Below are 21,543 nucleotides of genomic sequence, written 5' to 3'. Positions count from 1 at the left end.
TACATTTAAGGTGTCAAGGGGTTCCCTTTATTTGTTGTGACTGACTAAGGGAGTAATTAAGGACAATACAAGTATAGGCCTAGCTTAACCCTTAAAGGTGTAGGTTTTTGAACGTTCTAAGTTCCGCAACAATTGAAGGTTCTAAAATTCTATGTTGAATTCAATGAACCCAGATATTCTTTAGAACGTTCATTTCTCAACATTCCCGTCACACTGGTGTGACGGTACTCCTTTAAGGGTTAACTGTATTTTAAGGTGTTGATTCTGGGATTCCTTGATGGAGGGGGGGGGGGGGTGAGACCCCAAATTCTATCCTAACGGCTCGCGCAAGGCTGCTAAAAGACAAGCAAATGATTCGAGCGCACCCGTCTTCACAGAGGGATAATGCCTACAGTTGTTAAACTTAAGTATCTTTGGTAATAATTCATAAGTCTCGTGAAGTGAGCTAGGGTGACTGTAACTCAGAGTTCATCAACTTACCGTATTATAATGATCTTTGACTCTTTGGGAGTACTATTTTGCCGGATTTTAATGACGATGCACTAGTCACGTGGTTTCTCATCCAATCATATAATAGGACGACAAAACAAATCTTTCTGAAGAAGTTGGCTCTGAGTTTAAAGGAAGGTAGCGAGCTGGCTTTCTTATTCAGGTCAGTTTACAGGTTTGTACCATTACTACACGTAAGTCTTTCAGTTAATCATGAGAGGGGTTGCGCTTTTGATTTTCACAGCCTGTATTGCTGTAGTAGCTAGTTTCAGTCTATCCTGCAAGTATCCGCCATCCGTGTGGTGCTCTTCATTGGAAATTGCGACTGAATGTGGGGTAAGTAAGTCTTTACCTGCAGTCGCCTAATGTTGTAACACTTTTCTAACATTACTCTTTAGAAATTCTCTGGTATATAGGCTAGGCTACACTAACATTTGTACGTGTATTCTCATGTTTCCCTGACCCTGAATTAAGTAATGACGTCCGCATTAGGCTTAAAAAAATCGATAAATTAAGTCATCATGTCACCATGATATGGTGGTGACAGGAAATATCGGGCTGTTCTATCGTGCATTAAGTCTGATCAGACAGTTAAGCATAACCTCAAGGATTGATCAAACTGGAATTAATTTTAAAAAGTGCATTCAACATTTTATGCACAGCTGATTTGATTTTCATATTCTAGGTCCTTCGGCAATGTCCGGAGTTCAATAACACGAAGGCTGACTCTAAAGTGGAAGTGGCTCTCTACTATGAATCTCTGTGCCCTGGTTGCAGACAGTTCTTCGCTTTGCAGCTGTTTCCCACATGGGTCATGCTACATGACATCATGAACGTTCAGCTCATCCCATTTGGAAACGCACAGGTGTTGTAAAAACGAATGTGCTTAGCATGCTTTTTAGGAAATTGAAAGGTCTGGACTTTGTTGTCATGTTTTTTTTTCATGTTTGCTCCCTCAAAAATATCAGGAGTCTCCTGCTGGACAATTCACTTGCCAACATGGGGAGGAGGAATGCCTGGGCAACATGATTGAGGTAATACTGTTCATTGATTGGCTCCCATGGCTGAATTTGCAGAATTCCCATGATTTGATTGCTTGCATTTTTTTTGTCTTGATCCTAGACATGCATACTGAATTCAACTGACTTTGGAACAGCTTTTTTTACCCTCTTCTGCATGGAGTCCTCTGAAAATGTGGTTAAATCTGCCGAGACCGTAAGTGGAGGACAAAGGACTAAAATTGTGTGTAGGGTAGCTAGTCAGGAACATGAAAATATATGTGGATGTCACTCATTGTATGGGTATTTAATAGTGCCAATGTTGTACCATATAGGTAAATAATATGCATAGGTATAACAGTGTAACTAACTATGTTTATTTGTAAATGTACAACATTGGGACATTGGACACTAACTTGTCACATGTAAATATATTCTCACATAGATTTCATGTTCGTCCTAGTTACCTCACATACCATTTTGGTTCCACGAAAATGACAAAACAATGCAAATTTTTTTTGTATCCTTAATATCTTCATGTTCATATGTCGTGGAGACCTAAAATATTCTCAGAACTTAACATTAAGTATTGTATTTGTTGCCACATATTCAACCCCTCAATACCCTTAATACCAGTGGTTCTTAACTGGTGGGTCGGGACCCAAAAGTGGGTCGCGGAACCATTCTGGGTGGGTCGCGGAGCTTGTGGTTAAAAAAAGAGAAGAAATCGCCCATTTCAAATAGACTTAAATTGAGACGAAATGGTGCAGAATCCACAGTGTGCGATGTTCACAATTGCTGGAACATGAGTGAAAATGCCTCATAATAAAGTACACCTGTTAAAGACAGACCTGTCAAGTACTTTAAGGTGACATCAGGAGTTGGAGACTTCACAAATGTAATGCCAAACAGCATGTTCCAAACAAATAGGCCTACAGGCACTTCGCCTTTCTTAGCATGTAGCTCACCAAATCTGTTGTCTTGAACGCTATAAAATATATATGGGTCGTGACTTCATGAACATGGGAAATTGTGGGTCCCAAAGCCAGACCAGTTAAGAACCACTGCTTAATACCACCCTTCATTATTATTATTACACTTTGTTCTGAATTTAGGACCTTAAATAAAATCAATGGGCTTACAGTACAAACTTTTAATGGTCAAATCATACTGACATGTAATGTCTGCCTTCCTACAAGGTTTTGTTAGACTACTGTAGGAATACTGCTTTTTAAGATATTAATGGTCAATTGGAATTGAACCAAAATATTTCACATGTTAGTTTTGAGACCTAAACATTGTGTAGACAAACTTCTAAGATGGTGCGGCAGCCATTTTCCTGGATTCTTTTTGATTTGATCCAGAATGACCCGTAAGAAAAGACCAGCATAGTACACAGTAAATGAGTATAGCAAAGGAATCCTCTGTAATCTTGCTGTTCCTGGCTGCCTGACCCCCTCCTTCCTGTATGCCAGTGTCTTGGACTCTACTCACCTACATCAAATTGGGAGTCCATCATGACCTGTGTGAAGGGAGACCAAGGGACCAAGCTGATGCATGAGAATGCAGTCAAGACCGGGGCACTGAAGCCACCTCATGAATATGTGCCCTGGATCACAATCAATGGAGTAAGCATGAAATGAAGCTCTAGTCATGCAATCCTGATCTGAACCATAGTTTGATTGTTCATTTCTAATATGCTTATCTGCTTGTCCAGGAGCACACTGAAGACCTTCAGGACAAAGCAATGGGTTCCCTTTTCAATCTGGTTTGCGGCTTGTTCAAGGTCAGTGACAGTCTGTGGTTCAAGATGCTCTAAGATTTGCTGACACAAACCAAAACCTCAGCAGCCATGATTCACTCTTCATGTTTTCCCTTGTGTCTTTAGGGTGAGAAACCACCGGCCTGTGCCCCTGCAGTACAGAACAAAAGCAGAAGTTACTGTTTCAACTAGTCAGTGATAACTTGATTGTGAAGTACTGTATCACACACATACACACATTGCACACTTTTCAAATGCCTAATTATGTCAGACATTCTGAATATTGAAGTATATTCTAGTTCTGTTAAACGATGTTTTAAATGATGATGTGGGTAAATTCATTTTATTAAAGGGACATGAGACACTGTTAAGATTTTTTTTCTGATTGCTACAGTTACAACCATCAGTGTTGGAAACACTAGTAATTACACATGAACACTTTTTGATGCTGACAATGTTTGTGTTATTTGTAACACTGTCAAAAACAATAAATACTTTAAATGAAAAGTATTTGAAATGGTGTGCATCTGCATTCATGTCGAGTCATTGTTGATTGGAAATTGCATTACAGAATAGGCCTGTGCTTTTAGCTTTTACATTTCCCCGTCCCTCTTTAGTTGCTGCATCAGAAATGTACCCTAATCAGGTCCAGACATGTTGTAGATAGGGATAACCAACATGATGTGGTGGGGTTGCCCCTGCAGTAGGATTCAGGAACAAAATATGTCCGCTTCTTGAAACAAGGAAGTTGGAGTGCTGTTTCTGTATTGTTATCGACATGAGCTAAAGGCCACAGTCAGATCAATTGCAGTGCCAGATTAATGAATTAATAGAACTGAAACAGGACATGCACAGCCTTCTGATTTCCAGGTGCTGGTGATGTGCAGTCGTCAATGAAATTCAGAGAAGTGAAACATCACCGCAGATGATCTTGTCACTTTTCAGAACTGAAACTTACAGTTTGCACTGTCTGGAAGTACCCCCAGAATGGCATATTCCTTTTTCAGCATATGCTAAAGTTATTCTGTGCTCTCTCTGTCTCTGTGGAGTCCAACATTTACACTGGAACTCACATGAATAGAATCTGTCTGTTGAAGGAGATTGAAGGTCCCAGGCCAGACCGAAAAAAAAACACTGCTTGTAGATCATGGTAAAATGACCTTTGATTCCATGTGTATATTTTGTATGGTTCTTCGTCGTCAGGTCATGGTTTAAATGCAGGGACAGGGCCTACCAGCAGTTTAGCAGAGGATATTAACGAACTTCGCATAAGACTATTTTGTAAGTTGTTCATCTAATAATTTTATTTCTGCGAGGATACGCCGACTCAATTTTTTTCTGCGCAATTTACAGCATTACTGACGTTGTAAACGCATAGTTAACATTTCGTCACGTGTAGCCTACTACGTGTGGGTTGCAAGCAGGTTGCAAGGACATATGACAGCATTGGTGGCTTAAATGACAGGGTATGGATAGTTCATATTCATAATGTTTGATTTATACATGGTATGGGTAAGTTGAAAATAAAGAAAAAAACTACCGGAAGGCTAATATGAGAAACTGCCATTGTGAACCCGGTCTCATTTCTAAGGCTATGCTTGGTGTACGTTAAACAAATATAATTTTACTTAAGCTAGTCAACGTTAGGTAACGTGAATTTGTTAATGTTAGCCTGGACAGACAGATAATACTGCTATTTAACTTAATTTGCCATCTGTTTTCTACAGACTCTACTTCACATGCTGCACTCTGCACATTAGCCAGCATCGTTTGAGGAGAAGCTAAGTCATCACTAAATTAGCTGCTACTACTATGATCTCTCAGTCCAGCAGGCAATTCCTTATCCGGATAGCCGGGTATTGGAAACCTCTTTTCAAAGGCAGATATCTTATAGTCACTAACACAGTGAGTTGTGGGGCTATGCTTTCTGCTGGGGACTTACTTCAACAATCAAGAGAAAGAAGGGGGAATCCAGACAGACCTCGCAACAACAACTGGACTCGGACAGGTAGTAACCGGCGGAAACACACTATTGATTGTCATTAGCCCCTATGACATTTGAAGTAAGCACGATCTGGGGAATGCCATTATAATGCCAGCATGTCTGCTAAATATCAGTTAACTCTGCGGTGTTCCTACTCTTTGTATGTCTGATGTGACTTCAATAGACCATGTTAAGAATGTTATGATGTGTTGTGTTGAAATACGCCCCCCACAGGTTGTATGTTTGCTGTGGGATGCTCAATGGGTCCGTTCATGCATTTTTGGTACGGGTGGTTAGACAAGGTCTTCGTGGGAAACGCGTTGCCCACTGTAAGCAAGAAAGTTCTGATCGACCAGCTGGTGGCATCCCCTACTATGGGTTTATGGTATTTTGTTGGTAAGAATATATTTCTAATGCACACACAAGGGCAAGCTGATGTAGTTTTCCCCTGTCAAACAAATAAGGAAGGTGTTAGGTTAAATTGTATGCAATAAACTACCAATAAGACTGTTAGCCAAATAGCAATATACAATTACGTGTTTGTGAACTGTCCTTTTGCTAATCTTTATTTTCAGGTATGGGTGTGATGGAGGGTCATACTTTGATAGAGGGATTTGAAGAATTCAAGGGGAAGTTCTGGGAGTTCTACAAGGCTAGTGACAAATAAATGTAATACATGTTGTAATAAATGTAATATGCATGGCATGAAGTATTTTAGTTAATGTCTGTGTATCTTTTTTGCTTTAAAGGCTGATTGGTGTGTTTGGCCAGCTGCTCAGATGATTAATTTCTACTTCCTGCCTGCAAGGTTCCGTGTAATCTACGTGAACATTATCACTCTGGGATGGGACACCTACCTCTCTTACCTGAAACATAGTAAGTTCATTTACCATCACAGTAACCAGCAGTAGGCCATTGTCTCTCTCACATTAGGGCAGCCGTGGCCTACTGGTTAGCGCTAGGTTGCCGGTTCAAACCCCGACCAGTAGGAACGGCTGAAGTGCCCTTGAGCAAGGCACCTAACCCCTCACTGCTCCCCGAGCGCCGCTGTTGTTGCAGGCAGCTCACTGCGACGGGATTAGTGTGTGCTTCACCTCACTGTGTGTTCACTGTGTGCTGAGTGTGTTTCACTAATTCAGGGATTGGGATAAATGCAGAGTATGTATACCCTTATTGCAACACTAATCATAACCGTGGCTGATGCACTTACTTGACAAAAAATTCCAATAGTACCAGAGTCACAATGCCAGACCTGATTTGTTGTTGAGTCTGTTTACTGAATTCAGTTTGTCATCAGAAATGTTGAAGCTATCAGTCAGTCAGACAATCATAAAGATTGTTAATGATGCAAGATGGTAGTGCTGTCAGTGTAAGAGTCTAGCTGAAATATTGATGACCCATGTAAATTGTGAAATTGCACAACTTGAGCGCATTGAGAACGCTGGGACTGCACATCAGCAGAACCCCACTCCAGGTGAAGCAAACAACACTGAAAGAACTTCACTGTGTTGTCAGCCTAGTGTGCTCTGCACTTACAGTCAAATACATGCATCTCCACATTGCCTCATTCTAACTCTGCCCCTAAATATGGCAAGAATCATCACCCAGCATTCCATGGCATCCATAAAATGTTTTTGTCTGTGTAATAGGCGGCAATAGGCTACTCTGTATTATTTGTTTCATGTGGAGTAGTTGGAAGGCTATGTGAAAGTACAAGATGTACTGTATAATCCTTGAGTGTCTTTTAGATAACTACTGTAGCTAATAGTTTAGAAATGTCTATGTAATTCAACCGGTTAGTCTATATGTATCCGTGCCCAGTGCATATCTGTGTGTTCGCTGTGTTTAATAAACGCCTTAAGTGGCCCGAGCCGTGGCGCAACTGGCTGGTGCACCTGCACCGTACGCCGGCGACCCGGGTTCGATTCCTGCCCCGTGGTCCTTTCCGGATTCCACCCTGACTCTCTCTCCCAATCACTCTCTACTATCCTGTACTATAACCACACATCATTTAAGGAGACAATTTGAACTACCTCTTGTAGCATCTGGAAAAATAAATGAGTTAGGCTATGTATATACGTATATATATATATATATATATATATATATACAGTGTTGGGCAAGTTACTTCAAAATCATAATGTATTATGTATTACTTATTACTGTCTTTTAAAAGTAATTTGTTACATTATAATATTACTGTCTCTGAATTGTAAGGCATTACACTACTATTGCATTACTTTTAAGTTATTTTCACCAAAATATCTAGAAATATGGATTTGCCATTCTAAATGCAGTTTATTACGCTCAATGCAGCTTGCTCTTCCAATGGAGGGAGATGTGGTTTAGCATAATGAGTGAGCTAGGCTTAAGGCTAACAACAGTAGAATGCAATAGGCGCAGTGCTCATGATGCAATACAAGGAACAATCATAGTCAGAATTTTGTTAAAAACCGACAAAAGGTCAAAGTCTGCTAAATTGTGATAGAAATACTGTAACTTTAAGGCCTAGGCCTACTCATTAAAATCAATAGAGAGCCTACTATATTGTAAATCAAAGCTTAAAGGAACCGTATGTAAGATTGTGGCCAAAACTGGTACTTTTGGCTGGTACAAAAGTGGTACTACAATCACTTTCAAATTACTGTAGAGCGGTGTATCCCCTTCCCCTCCCCTCTGACTGGCAGAGTTGGCAACCGGATGACGAAACACTACTGACTTTGTGATTAGTAGATAGGTGGAGGGTGGCGCATTAGGCCAAAACACAACATGACATCAACATCAGTTGAGGGCTGCAACTTCACTTTTTAAATGACAATATCCTGGCCAGACTACTGTTGTCAGTGATATAAGTATTTGAAATGAACATGATATCTTAATGTCTAGTGACATATCAGGGCAATTTTATGATTAATTGAAATACATTTTTTACATACGGTTCCTTTAATAAAGACATGTCAAGATGGTGGCCTGCTGGCCATTTCGGTGCCCTAAGTGAGTGGCTTTGAGTGAGTGACATTTAAATGATAACTCAAACACTCAAACACCTGTGTGTTTTTAAACATTAATTTCTGAAGAAATTATGTTTTACCTATAAATGGTGCACTGTCACTTTAAGAGCATTGATCTTTACGTTGTCATAATGCCCTTTTGCCAGCTCTTGTTTACAAGCCTTATTTGTTTGAGTTACATTGATAGCACAATATTAACAATAATATGCACAATGTTAAGTTGTTTGAAGCAACCTTCATTGCTTTGAAAATGGAAGTATGCAATGACATGTTGCTTCACATTTCGTTTTGCGAATACAAGTGAATTATGAGCCTGGTATCCACCTAGCTATCTGAATGGAATGCGTTTCAGTCGACTCAGCATATCATGTGCTTCATGTAGCCTAAATGCTTGGAAAACGAATGATTGAAGACCCACCAATTCTAGTACTACGTGGTGATTGAGAGAACCCAAAAGGTATCAAACTTGCATGTAACATCGTGTTAGTGCATTTTGACATTGTAAACGTTATTGATGAAGAGTGAAACGCAGTTTGCAATAAAGCTACTATTCATTGGTTACATTTGGGTGCCCCCTCTGTCCTTTGGTGCCCAACGCAAAGTGCGTGATGCGCGTGGTGGGAGCGGTGGCACTGCCAGGCTACACAATCTTTTTCTGCATTTCTATCCCGTTATTCTTTTCAATTCAAGTTCACAGCACAAAGCTGACATGCACAACAGCATAGTTTGTGTTTTATCAAGAATCAAAAAGATTAGCGTGGCACTACTTTAGATGTTTCATTAATTACAGTGCATGAAAATGCACTGTACTGTTCTTCCTAGGCTTCTTCTTCTTCTTCTTCTTCTTATTATAGTGCATGAAAATGCACTATACTGTTCTTCCTAGGCTTCTTATTCTTCTTCTTCTAACGCAATTAATGCAGCTTCAACCGCTTAACGTAGAAACTTCATTCAAACTATGTTACGTAGGTCTTACTTAGGACATGGGTGCTTTGTATTTTTCAGCTTTGTAACTTTTATACTTTTTAAACTATTAATTAAAAACTGTTCAAAATTTCCCCATAGACTTAACATGGGCTGATGACATCACAATAGAGCCGTTAAGCAATTAGAATCCTATGGCAGGTGTTCGGGCCAGCTGCATCAACTGCCAGTCTCAGGCTTTAAGCATACAAACTGGCCCTATTAAGACTACACATCCTGTTCAACTGCCAAAAACTGTTTCAAAATAAAAGTCCTCACTACAATATTTCACTGTTAAACAATTTAACCCTTTAAACTACTGAACTTTTATCTGTTCAGCCATTGTAACTGTTACTTGTCATCAACTATGACTCCTACCCACTGTAGCTAGTTAGCTAAGATAGCTAAGTAACTTGGTTAGCATAGTTAGCATGCTAGCATGTTAGCATGCTAGTTAGCATGCTAGTTAGCATTTTTAGCAAAACTGTTAAAAACGATTAGCTAAGTTAGCTAAGTCACATGGTTAGCATAGTTAGCATGGTAACTATGCTAACTTAGCTGATCGTTTTTAGCATTTTTTGCAAAACTGCTAAAAATGATTAGCTAAGTTAGCTAAGTCATATGGTTAGCATAGTTAGCATGCTAGCATGTTAGCATGCTAGTTAGCATTTTTTAGCAAAACTGCTAAAAATGATTAGCTAAGTTAGCTAAGTCACATGGTTAGCATGTTAGCATGCTAGCATGTTAGCATGCTAGTTAGCATTACTGTTAAAAATGATAAGCGAAGTTAGCTAAGTCACATGGTTAACATAATTAGCATGTTAGCATGTTAATTAGCATAGTTATCATAACTAATAAAAATTATTAGCTAGGTTAGCTAAGTCATATGGTTAGCATAGTTAATATTTTAATATTGTTAGCATGCTAGTTAGCATAGTTACTTGGTTACCATTATTATCTTTAACATAGTTAGCATAACTACTAGCAAACATTGGAGCCATTCCAACTGTTAGTTATCGTCAACTATCTGCCTAAATAATTTAACCATTTCAATTATCAACCTATTTAACTGTTCAGTCATTCCAACTATAGTAAACCTTATCTACCAAGCAAATAATTTAACCATATGAACTCATCATATTTTTGCATTTTCATGCACTGTATTTCCTTCAGGAAATGCTTTTCTAGTTCTTCTTATTCTTCTTCTTCTAACGCGTTTAATGCAGCTTCAACCGTTTAACGTAGAAACTTCATTCAAACTTTGTTACGTAGGTCTTACTTAGGACAAGAGTGCTATGTATTTTTTATCTTTGTAACTTTTATACTTTTTAAACTATTAATTAAAAACTATCAAAATTTCCCCATTGACTTAACATTGCCCTTTATGACATCACAGCAATTAGAATCCTGTGGCAGGTGTTTCGGCCACCTGTTTCAACTGCCAGTCTCAGGCTTTAAGCATACAAACTGGCCCTATTAAGACTACACATCCTGTTCAACTGCTTCCTCTGCCAAAAACTGTTTCAAAATAAAAGTCATCACTACAATATTTCACTGTTAAACAATTTAACCCTTTAAACTACTGAACTTTTTAACTGTTCAGCCATTGTAACTGTTACTTGTCATCAACTATGACTCCTACCCACTGTAGCTAGTTAGCTAAGTTAGCTAAGTAACTTGGTTAGCATAGTTACCATGCTAGCATGTTAGCATGCTAGTTAGCATTTTTAGCAAAACTACTAAAAATGATTAGCTAAGTTAGCTAAGTCACATGGTTAGCATAGTTAGCATGCTAGCATGTTAGCATGCTAGTTAGCATTTTTAGCAAAACTGCTAAAAACGATCAGCTAAGTTAGCTAAGTCACATGGTTAGCATAGTTAGCATGCTAGCATGTTAGCATGCTAGTTAGCATTTTTAGCAAAACTGCTAAAAACAATTAGCTAAGTTAGCTAAGTCAAATGGTTAGCATAGTTAGCATGCTAGCATGTTAGCATGCTAGTTAGCATTTTTAGCAAAACTACTAAAAATGATTAGCTACGTTAGCTAAGTAATATGGTTAGCATAGTTAGCATGCTAGCATGTTAACATGCTAATTAGCATTTTTAGCAAAACTATTAAAAATGATTAGCTAAGTTAGCTAAGTCACATGGTTAGCATAGTTAGCATGCTAGCATGTTAGCATGCTAGTTAACATAGTTAGAATTACTGTTAAAAATGATTAGCAAAGTTAGCTAAGTTATCATGCTAGTTAGCATAGTTACTTGGTTACCATTATTATCTTTAACATAGTTAGCATAACTGCTAGCAAACATTGGAGCCATTCCAACTGTTAGTTATCGTCAACTATCTGCCTAAATAATTTAACCATTTCAATTATCAACCTATTTAACTGTTCAGTCATTCTAACTATAGTAAACCTTATCTACCAAGCAAATAATTTAACCATATGAACTCATCATATTTTTGCATTTTCATGCACTGTATTTCCTTCAGGAAATGCTTTTCTAGTTCTTATTATAGTGCATGAAAATGCACTATATTGTTCTTCCAAGTCTTCTTATTAGAGTGCATGAAAATGCACTCTACTGTTCTTCCTAGGCTTCTTCTTCTTCTTCTTCTTCTTATTCTTCTTCTTCTAACGCAGTTAATGCAGCTTCAACCGTTTAACGTAGAAACTTCATTCAAACTGCGTTGCGTAGGTCTTACTTATGACATGTGGGCTTTGTATTTTTCATCTTTGTAACTTTTATACTTTTTAAACTATTAATTAAAAACTGCTCAAAATTTCCCCATAGACTTAACATGGGCTGATGACATCACAATGGACTAATTAACTTGATTTGCACCTGGTATCATCTTCCAGCTGCTCATCTAGGCCCCATCAAAGAATCAGTTCAACTGATTGCACCTGTATCAACTGCTTTCTACTGAACTAGACCAACTCTCTCTGTCTCTCCATTCTACAAGGATATAAGACACATTTCCTCCAACTTTCTATCCATTCATCCTCTTCAAACCATTCACTCATCCACCCATGAAACTATCCATCAACATCCATTCAACTTTCTGTCTATCAACATCCATTACACTATCTACATTTAACTTTTAAACTATATACTCTGTCTCAGGCTTTAAGCATACAATATGGCTCTATTAAGACTGCCGTTAAGCAATTAGAATCCTATGGCAGGTGTTCGGGCCAGCTGCATCAACTGCCAGTCTCAGGCTTTAAGCATACAAACTGGCCCTATTAAGACTACACATCCTGTTCAACTGCTTCCTCTGCCAAAAACTGTTTCAAAATTAAAGTCCTCACTACAATATTTCACTGTTAAACAATTTAACCCTTTAAACTACTGAACTTTTTAACTGTTCAGCCATTGTAACTGTTACTTGCCATCAACTATGACTCCTACCCACTGTAGCTAGTTAGCTAAGTTAGCTAAGTAACTTGGTTAGCATAGTTAGCATGCTAGCATGTTAGCATGCTAGTTAGCATGCTAGTTAGCATTTTTAACAAAACTGCTAAAAACGATTAGCTAAGTTAGCTAAGTCACATGGTTAGCATAGTTAGCATGCTAACATGTTAGCATGCTAGTTAGCATTTTTAACAAAACTGCTAAAAATGATTAGCTAAGTTAGCTAAGTCACGTGGTTAGCATAGTTAGCATGCTAGCATGTTAGCATGCTAGTTAGCATTTTTAGCAAATCTGCTAAAAATGATTAGCTAAGTTAGCTAAGTCACGTGGTTAGCATAGTTAGCATGCTAGCATGTTAGCATGCTAGTTAGCATTTTTAATAAAACTGCTAAAAATGATTAGCTAAGTTAGCTAAGTCACATGGTTAACATAGTTAACATGCTAACATGCTAGTTAGCATAGTTAGCATAACTACTAAAAATGAAAACATTAGCTAAGTTAAGTAACTTGGTTAACATTATTATCTTTGATAACATAGTTAGCATAACTGCTAGCAAACATTAGAGCCATTCCAACTGTCAGTTATCGTCAATTATCTACCTAAATAATTTAACCATTTAAATTATCCACCTATTTAACCGTTCAATCATTCCAACAATATTAAACCTTATCTACCAAGCAAATCATTTAACTATATAAACTATCCACCTATTTAACTGTTCAGTCATTCCAACTATATTAAACCTCATCTACCTAGTTCAGTCATTCCAACTACATTAAACCTCATCTACCTAGCAAATAATTTAACCATATGAACTCATCATATTTTTGCATTTTCATGCACTGTATTTCCTTCAGGAAATGCTTTTCTAGTTAGAGTGCATGAAAATGCACTCTACTGTTCTTCCTAGGCTTCTTCTTCTTCTTCTTCTTCTTCTTCTTCTTCTTCTTCTAACGCAGTTAATGCAGCTTCAACCGTTTAACGTAGAAACTTCATTCAAACTGCGTTGCGTAGGTCTTACTTATGACATGTGGGCTTTGTATTTTTCATCTTTGTAACTTTTATACTTTTTAAACTATTAATTAAAAACTGCTCAAAATTTCCCCATAGACTTAACATGGGCTGATGACATCACAATGGACTAATTAACTTGATTTGCACCTGGTATCATCTTCCAGCTGCTCATCTAGGCCCCATCAAAGAATCAGTTCAACTGATTGCACCTGTATCAACTGCTTTCTACTGAACTAGACCAACTCTCTCTGTCTCTCCATTCTACAAGGATATAAGACACATTTCCTCCAACTTTCTATCCATTCATCCTCTTCAAACCATTCACTCATCCACCCATTAAACTATCCATCAACATCCATTAAACAATCTGCCTATCAACATCCATTCAACTTTCTGTCTATCAACATCCATTACACTATCTACATTTAACTTTTAAACTATATACTCTGTCTGAGGCTTTAAGCATACAATAAATATGGCTCTATTAAGACTGCCGTTAAGCAATTAGAATCCTAGGCCAGGTGGCCAGGCCACCAGCATCAACTGCCAGTCTCAGGCTTTAAGCATACAAACTGGCCCTATTAAGACTACACATCCTGTTCAACTGCTTCCTCTGCCAAAAACTGTTTCAAAATAAAAGTCCTCACTACAATATTTCACTGTTAAACAATTTAACCCTTTAAACTACTGAACTTTTTAACTGTTCAGCCATTGTAACTGTTACTTGTCATCAACTATGACTCTTACCCACTGTAGCTAGTTAGCTAAGTTAGCTAAGTAACTTGGTTAGCATGCTAGCATGTTAGCATGCTAGTTAGCATTTTTAACAAAACTGCTAAAAATGATTAGCTAAGTTAGCTAAGTCACATAGTTAGCATAGTTAGCATGTTAACACGTTAGCATGCTAGTTAGCATTTTTAGCAAAACTATTAAAAATGATTAGCTAAGTTAAGTAAGTTAACTAAGTTAAGTAAAAATGATTAGCTAAGTAACATGGTTAACATAGTTAGCATGTTAGCATTGCTAACATGCTAGTTAGCATAACTACTAAAAATGAAAACATTAGCTAAGTTAACTAAGTTAAGTATTATCCACCTATTTAACCGTTCAATCATTCCAACTATATTAAACCTTATCTACCAAGCAAATCATTTAACCATATAAACTATCCACCTATTTAACTGTTCAGTCACTCCAACTATATTAAACCTCATCTACCTAGCAACCAATATAGTTTGTTTTTACTCTGTATGATATTTTACATCATATTTTTTGCATTTTCATGCACTGTATTTCCTTCAGGAAATGCTTTTCTAGTTCTTATTATTCTTCTTCTAACGTAGCTAATGCAGCTTCAACCATTTAACGTAGAAACTTCATTCAAACTATGTTACATAGGTCTTACTTAGGACATGTAGGCTTTGTATTTTTCATCTTTGTAACTTTTATACTTTTTAAACTATTAATTATTAACTTTTATAAAATCCCCATAGACTTAACATGGGCTAATGACATCACAATGGACTAATTAACTTGATTTGCACCTGTATCTTCTTCCAGCTGCTCATCTAGGCCCCATCAAAGAATCAGTTCAACTGATTGCACCTGTATCAACTGCTTTCTACTGAACTAGACCAACTCTTTCTGTGTCTCTACATTCTACAAGGATATAAGACACATTTCATCCAACTTTCTATCCATTCATCCTCTTCAAACCATTCACTCACCCACCCATTAAACTATCCATCAACATCCATTAAACAATCTGCCTATCAACATCCATTGAACTTTCTGTCTATCAACATCCATTACACTATCTACATTTAACTTTTAAACTATATACTCTGTCTCAGGCTTTAAGCATACAATATGGCTCTATTAAGACTGCCGTTAAGCAATTAGAATCCTAGGCCAGGTGGCCAGGCCACCTGCACCCTATCAGTTTCTCAGGCTAACCTTTTAAACTATCCAGCTATTTGACTGTTCAGTCAGTCCAACTATATTAAACCTCATCTACCTAGTTCAGTCATTCCAACTATATTAAACCTCATCTACCTAGCAAATAATTTAACCTTTTACACTATCCACCTATTTAACCGTTCAGTCATTCCAACTATATTAAACCTCATCTACCTAGTTCAGTCATTCCTATATTAAACCTCATCTACCTAGTTCAGTCATTCCAACTATATTAAACCTCATCTACCTAGCAAATAATTTAACCATTTGAATCCTATGGCAGGTGTTCGGGCCACCTGCATCAACTGCCAGTCTCAGGCTTTAAGCATACAAACTGGCCCTATTAAGACTACACATCCTGTTCAACTGCTTCCTCTGCCAAAAACTGTTTCAAAATAAAAGTCCTCACTACAATATTTCACTGTTAAACAATTTAACCCTTTAAACTACTGAACTTTTTAACTGTTCAGCCATTGTAACTGTTACTTGTCATCAACTATGACTCCTACCCACTGTAGCTAGTTAGCATGGTTAACATAGTTAGCATGCTAGCATGTTAGCATGCTAGTTAGCATTTTTAGCAAAACTGCTAAAATGATTAGCTAAGTTAGCTAAGTCACATGGTTAGCATAATTAGCATGCTAGCATGTTAGCATGCTAGTTAGCATTTTTAACAAAAACTACTAAAATGATTAGCTAAGTTAGCTAAGTCACATGGTTAGCATAGTTAGCATGCTAACATGTTAGCATGCTAGTTAGCATTTTTTACAAAACTGCTAAAAATGATTAGCTAAGTTAGCTAAGTCACATGGTTAGCATAGTTAGCATGCTATCATGTTAGCATGCTAATTAACATAGTTATCATAACTAATAAAAATTATTAGCTAGGTTAACTAAGTCATATGGTTAGCATAGGTAACATTTTAACATTGTTAGCATGCTAGTTAGCATAGTTACTTGGTTAGCATTATTATCTTTGTTAACATAGTTAGCATAACTGCTAGCAAACATTGGAGCCATTCCAACTGTTAGTTATCGTCAACTATCTGCCTAAATAATTTAACCATTTCAATTATCAACCTATTTAACTGTTCAGTCATTCCAACTATAGTAAACCTTATCTACCAAGCAAATAATTTAACCGTATGAACTCATCATATTTTTGCATTTTCATGCACTGTATTTCCTTCAGGAAATGCTTTTCTAGTTTACTTGTGCTATTTCGCGAGGCATAGAGAGATCTTTCGGTTTCGCACACAAAGTGCACTAACTATTATGTTCTTCATAGCCTTGTCTCTGACAAGCTGAAAATAATGAGCGTAGGCTTATGTCCATCCCGCAAATAGAGTCCGCCTGCGAGTCTGCTGCAGCAGTCATATTCAACCAGTATCAGGAGATAACGTTCTACTATTTTGCGCTGATTTTTTCTCCTCTGTTGTTCTCGCGTGGTGTTTGCGAATATGTATCAAAACAAAACACCACTTAATTTCGGGTTAAATGCATTGTAACGCGCGTTACTGAAGTTTGTCCCGAGTAAAATATTACCCAATTTTTTTTTGTAATGCCTTACATTACCACGTTACCGCAAACAGCAATATATTACAGTAATTACATTACTTTTGTAACGCGTTACACCCAACACTGTATATATATATATATATATATATATATATATATATATATATATATATATATATATTGCAGGCATTCAAAAATCAAGGATGCCTAGGGTTCACAGCTTGCACGAATCGCATTTAGAGCACATAAGTACGGTAGAGCCTTAAAGGTGCGATTTGTAGGATTGTTACCGAACGTTCTGTAGGCCAAAATCAAAACACTGGTGAACGTTCTCAAGACTACCAGACGCGAGCCTCTTCTGGGTTGCCAGATGTAATGAAGACTTAGCTAACGTTAGTTGACCTGCAGCTGCTTAAACGTTTCTCCAACCATGACCCAGCTACACATTACAGAAACAGTGAAAACCTCTCTAACCAACCTCTAACCAACGTAACATAGCTGAACATTTAGCTGAAGTTAGCAATGCAGATGAAGTTTAGCCTAGGCTACCTGTTGTGGAGAAATATGGCCAGCTCTGCGTCAGACTTGATATTCTTCTTTTGACGAAGACGTCACCATCTCAGGAAGCTCCTCCGATGTCCACTTAATTTGTTTCTTGTTTTAATTTTGGAAATGTACCTGCCTCTCGTAGGCGTTCATAACTACAACTGACAGCTGTTGACAGTTGGCCTTTGCTAATTTGGCAACCCAAATAGGAGGACGCGCTAGCCCATTATTAATACACTATTCTAGAATTAATCGTTCAAAACATAAACGAAAATTCCAAGAGATTCCGCCCCGTAACTCATTTTTTTCATGGGTTTTAGGGGTTTTACGGGTTAGAGTAGTGTTGTCAAATAAGCCATTATTTCAATTCGTCGTGTTTCCTTACTCTCTGACAACATATGGTGATCATTTTTGGAATGGTTACAGTTTATTTTCCATAATTTCCTACATACTGGACCTTTAAATGTAGATGTGAAATAGATTGACCTGAACTATTGTGCAGTGTTGACAAACACATTTCTGTTATGCTTTTTTTCAGGAGAATCTGTCCAAGCAGTTATAGATACAAGTGAAGAACAAGAAGAGAAGACAGTGGATGATGGACCTTTGACTCATGTGAATCCATTAGCTGAAGAGCTTTAGCAAGCTTTAGTACTATTGCTTATCTGTTATGAAATTCTGCAAACATTTCCTTGTCAGTAGTTTGTTATCACTGTGAAGGAGGTATGTGTGTGTGTGTGTGTGTGTGTGTGTGTGTGTGAGAGAGAGTGTGTGTGAGAGAGAGAGAGTGTGTGAGAGAGATTGTATTTCATTTATTTTAATCAACTCTACATAATGTAGGTTAATGTACAATATAATGCAATATTTCATTTGAAGAAAAAAAAAATCAATTTCTGGCACTCCTAGTAGCTCCTCTTGAACAGACTGAGAACAGACTATTCTCATTCATTTTAAAATATATTTTATATATACTGGTTTTGGTTTATTATTTATGAGTAATTTTGTACTTTATAATTTATTAATGTTATGATGGGTAACTGTGTGGTTTAGAAGGTATTTTTCAAAGAGATCCAAGAAATGATTTTACTATAATAACTCCAGCTTACTGTTGTCTATGAAATGTTAATAATGAATTGTATTATCTTGTGTAAACCATTTGCTTGATACCCTTTGATTGCCTTATTACCAATGAAGTACTCAATGACTTTTGCCAAGTTGTGAATTTGTTCTTCGAGCATATTAGATATTTTGTGAAAATGCATTCATGCTGCCCTTTGGTTTGGCTTTATTTTTCAGCATGATAAAACGTGAAATAATATGAACTAAAAGTGTTTTTAATGCTTGTTCTTGCATTGCTCTGAACTTTGTCTGTAGACGTAAGCAAATTGTGACAGATGCACGCTTGTCAAGCCTGTTAGGTGAGCTGAATGAATATGGCAGAGTTCCTCTCAGTATTTAAGATACTACAGACGCAAGTCACTGTTGACGTGTGAACCGCAGTTGAGCCTGTTAGGTGAGCTGTATCAAGATGATACTGTTGCTCTCAGTATTTAGAGGTACACAGTTAATTCATATGCAGTAAATGGTCAGAGGTTATTTAATTTGTCTATTTTTTATGACCTAAGGAGGAATCTTTTAAAGAGGTAAGGACTTATACAGAAAAGGTTCAACTGTGTTGGAAATGTATTGATTTTTTATCATCTATGTATTACTTTTTTGGTAACAAAATAGGTATAACTCATTGTATTATAAATAGTCATTGTCAAATTCATAACAAGTACACAGTTTGCTTTGTACATATGTTACCAAAATAGACACATTAAGATAGTTGTTAATACAGTTACTGGAGTTGGATTTACTGTGGTGATGACTGTCAGGTATGTAAATGATCCGTGTCCTGTCACGGTCATTCAGTCACATGTTCAGTCATTAATGTGAATGTTCATTTTCTACAGGATTCCACCTGAGTCCTAGACGATGAAGCAAAGTAGCTCTCTGTCACAATTCTTTGGAGTTGCAGAGGTACTGTACAGTGTCATTTGCTTTAATGGACCAGTTGTAGAATAACCACACATCGGCTTGATGTGTTTTTTTATACATTCCCCATCATATCAAAAATAGAATAAGAAAACATAATTATAAACATAGTTGCCTGCAATATTGGTCTGATTTTGTCTTGCAACCAAAAAGGATGAGAAAAAATTCAATGTATAATAAAAGCAAATTACATTTATACTTGAAAGCATAGATTTGCCCTTAGCTGTGAGAAAGTATTCAAGAAGCATTAGGTTTGAGATATTGAAAGGGTCAGTCTTATACTTCTGTCAGGTTTTCAGCTGCCCATATGCAAAGAAACCATCACAACCACCACACAGATTAGTGGTGTTCTACCACCGAACAATGTTAGGAATGAAATATGACCAGATTGACGGTTTAGATAACCACTATCATCAGAAAACCGTAGCAATAGAGCTAGAGACATTGTCCAATGTCATTGTGTGGCTAAAGCTTGTTGAAGAGGTGGCAGGCAACCATTTTGCTGTCTCATTCTTACAAACCATATCTTCCATCTCCGCATTAGTTATGTTTCTTTTGAATAACTTTGGTTGACATTTGATTCAGATGAACGTTTGTGCAACTCACCAGTTCAGTAAACATACATGCAAACACAGTGATGGAGCAGGTGATTTAGTGACCTGTGGCTCAGCCAGTGCCCTATGTTACCCAGAGGCAGTGGGAATCCGAGGAGAGGGGCCCCATCAAGCCCCCACAGCAGTGTGCAGTGAAGAGAAGCTTCTCCGGACCCCTGCAGCTCCCGCGGCTGTCATGTCGGACCACAGTCCAGTGTGTCAAAAACAGGCTGGGGAGTCTACTAGAGACCCTGTCTGGCAAGCCAACGTTCTACATTGATGTAGCGGACCAGGACACCGGCTCAGACTGTCTTCAGAACACATGGTAAGCCATTTCTCATTGTCCTGCCTCAGAGGAAGACTGTTGTATCCACCACTGTGGCAGTAAATGGAAACTCAGACTGCTTTCTTTGAACCCTCATGATGAAGTCTTTTAGTAGAGTGGATGCATCCGGCGCTCATACGGAGCTTTGGTGGGATGGAGACCTTTATCTAAGTTACACCTTTTCTGTTTGGAGAGTAAGACATGAGTCTTGTCTCTGTGATTCATAAAAATCAGTCCCTCATATTTGTTTTATTTTAACCTCAGTGAAAAGTATTTGCTGGGTAAATTTGGAGATAACCGTGATGTAGCTGACATGTAATAGTTGTTTTTGAAAATTATTCACTAATTGTTCCAAAGATCCTTACTTTCATGCATCATGTCCAGACAGTCTTGCGTTTTGTCGCCTGAATTGTAAAAGAGGATCGCTTTTTTTTTGAAAAAGTGAAAGTAGCGTAAACATTTAAGATCTAACTCCAAATACATGCACGTAAGGCACGTATCCCTTCAAAGTTCTGTGACATGCCAAGGACATGCAAGATGCAAAGCACAACAAGTTAAAGGTCAGAAGGATGACGCAATTAAAGAACAGCAGGGGGAGCCATGTGAGCCTGTCCCCACAACAGCACATAGGGACAGGAGGGCTGTGCCTCACATATTGGGGAAGTTGTAAACATTCCTGAATCCTGGAGAAAAGTGTTATTACCACACAACTGTCCCTAGATCTGGTGAAAGGAAAGGGAACCCAGGCAGATCTTTCTATCACTCTGTCAACAAAATATGGTTGTTGAGTGTTGAGAAATCACCTCACAGCTGTCTGATGTTCTCCACCAGTATGTCATACTGTAGGTCTGCTTCAAGTCAGATGTCAGGGGTGGAGATTATTTTGTACAGGACTCAACTCAGCTGGGAGTCGTAAGATTGGG

The 21,543-nt window shown here is 37.8% G+C and overlaps 3 protein-coding genes across 4 annotated transcripts in view; all 3 read left to right on the top strand.

Annotated features, from left to right (window-relative positions):
• Nucleotides 1-606: 606 nt before the first annotated feature.
• Nucleotides 607-3,759, top strand: ifi30a (IFI30 lysosomal thiol reductase a). Its single transcript, XM_076295440.1, has 7 exons — nt 607-825; nt 1,175-1,354; nt 1,458-1,523; nt 1,612-1,704; nt 2,963-3,115; nt 3,205-3,273; nt 3,376-3,759. Exons 1-7 carry the CDS (start codon nt 703-705, stop codon nt 3,439-3,441), a joined length of 750 nt encoding a protein of 249 aa, XP_076151555.1. The 5' UTR covers nt 607-702; the 3' UTR covers nt 3,442-3,759.
• Nucleotides 3,760-5,059: 1,300 nt separating this feature from the next.
• On the top strand, nt 5,060-18,874 carry mpv17l2 (MPV17 mitochondrial inner membrane protein like 2). The gene is made up of 5 exons (XM_076295439.1): nt 5,060-5,257; nt 5,468-5,629; nt 5,809-5,885; nt 5,983-6,109; nt 18,204-18,874. The coding sequence occupies exons 1-5, from the start codon at nt 5,062-5,064 to the stop codon at nt 18,305-18,307; spliced, it is 666 nt and encodes a 221-aa protein (XP_076151554.1). The 5' UTR covers nt 5,060-5,061; the 3' UTR covers nt 18,308-18,874.
• Nucleotides 18,875-18,997: 123 nt separating this feature from the next.
• Nucleotides 18,998-21,543, top strand: part of pde4ca (phosphodiesterase 4C, cAMP-specific a) — a 33,928-nt gene continuing 31,382 nt past the window's right edge. For both annotated transcript variants that reach the window (XM_076295433.1, XM_076295430.1), the window contains exons 1-3: nt 18,998-19,308; nt 19,621-19,687; nt 20,394-20,620. In XM_076295433.1, the coding sequence (XP_076151548.1) occupies nt 19,643-19,687; nt 20,394-20,620 (272 nt within the window). In that variant the 5' untranslated portion in view covers nt 18,998-19,308; nt 19,621-19,642. The remainder of the gene's footprint in view (nt 19,309-19,620; nt 19,688-20,393; nt 20,621-21,543) is intronic.

Source organism: Alosa pseudoharengus, unplaced genomic scaffold, assembly GCF_046254945.1.
Source record: "Alosa pseudoharengus isolate Yale_2024_CS ecotype anadromous, Long Island Sound unplaced genomic scaffold, YU_APseudo_1.1 YU_APseudo_1.1_scf_2, whole genome shotgun sequence".
In the NCBI taxonomy this organism is placed as follows: domain Eukaryota; kingdom Metazoa; phylum Chordata; class Actinopteri; order Clupeiformes; family Clupeidae; genus Alosa; species Alosa pseudoharengus.
Note: the sequence above shows the minus strand (reverse complement) of the source record. Positions and strands in the feature narration are given on the sequence as shown.

Coding starts and splice junctions, on each gene's coding strand:
- ifi30a (XM_076295440.1), top strand. CDS start 703: ATGAGAGGGGTTGCGCTTTTGATTTTCACAGCCTGTATTGCTGTAGTA. Junction 1,524..1,611: donor GCCTGGGCAACATGATTGAG/GTAATACTGTTC, acceptor TCTTGATCCTAG/ACATGCATACTGAATTCAAC. Junction 1,705..2,962: donor TGGTTAAATCTGCCGAGACC/GTAAGTGGAGGA, acceptor CCTGTATGCCAG/TGTCTTGGACTCTACTCACC.
- mpv17l2 (XM_076295439.1), top strand. CDS start 5,062: ATGATCTCTCAGTCCAGCAGGCAATTCCTTATCCGGATAGCCGGGTAT. Junction 5,886..5,982: donor AGTTCTGGGAGTTCTACAAG/GCTAGTGACAAA, acceptor TTTGCTTTAAAG/GCTGATTGGTGTGTTTGGCC. Junction 6,110..18,203: donor CCTCTCTTACCTGAAACATA/GTAAGTTCATTT, acceptor GCTTTTTTTCAG/GAGAATCTGTCCAAGCAGTT.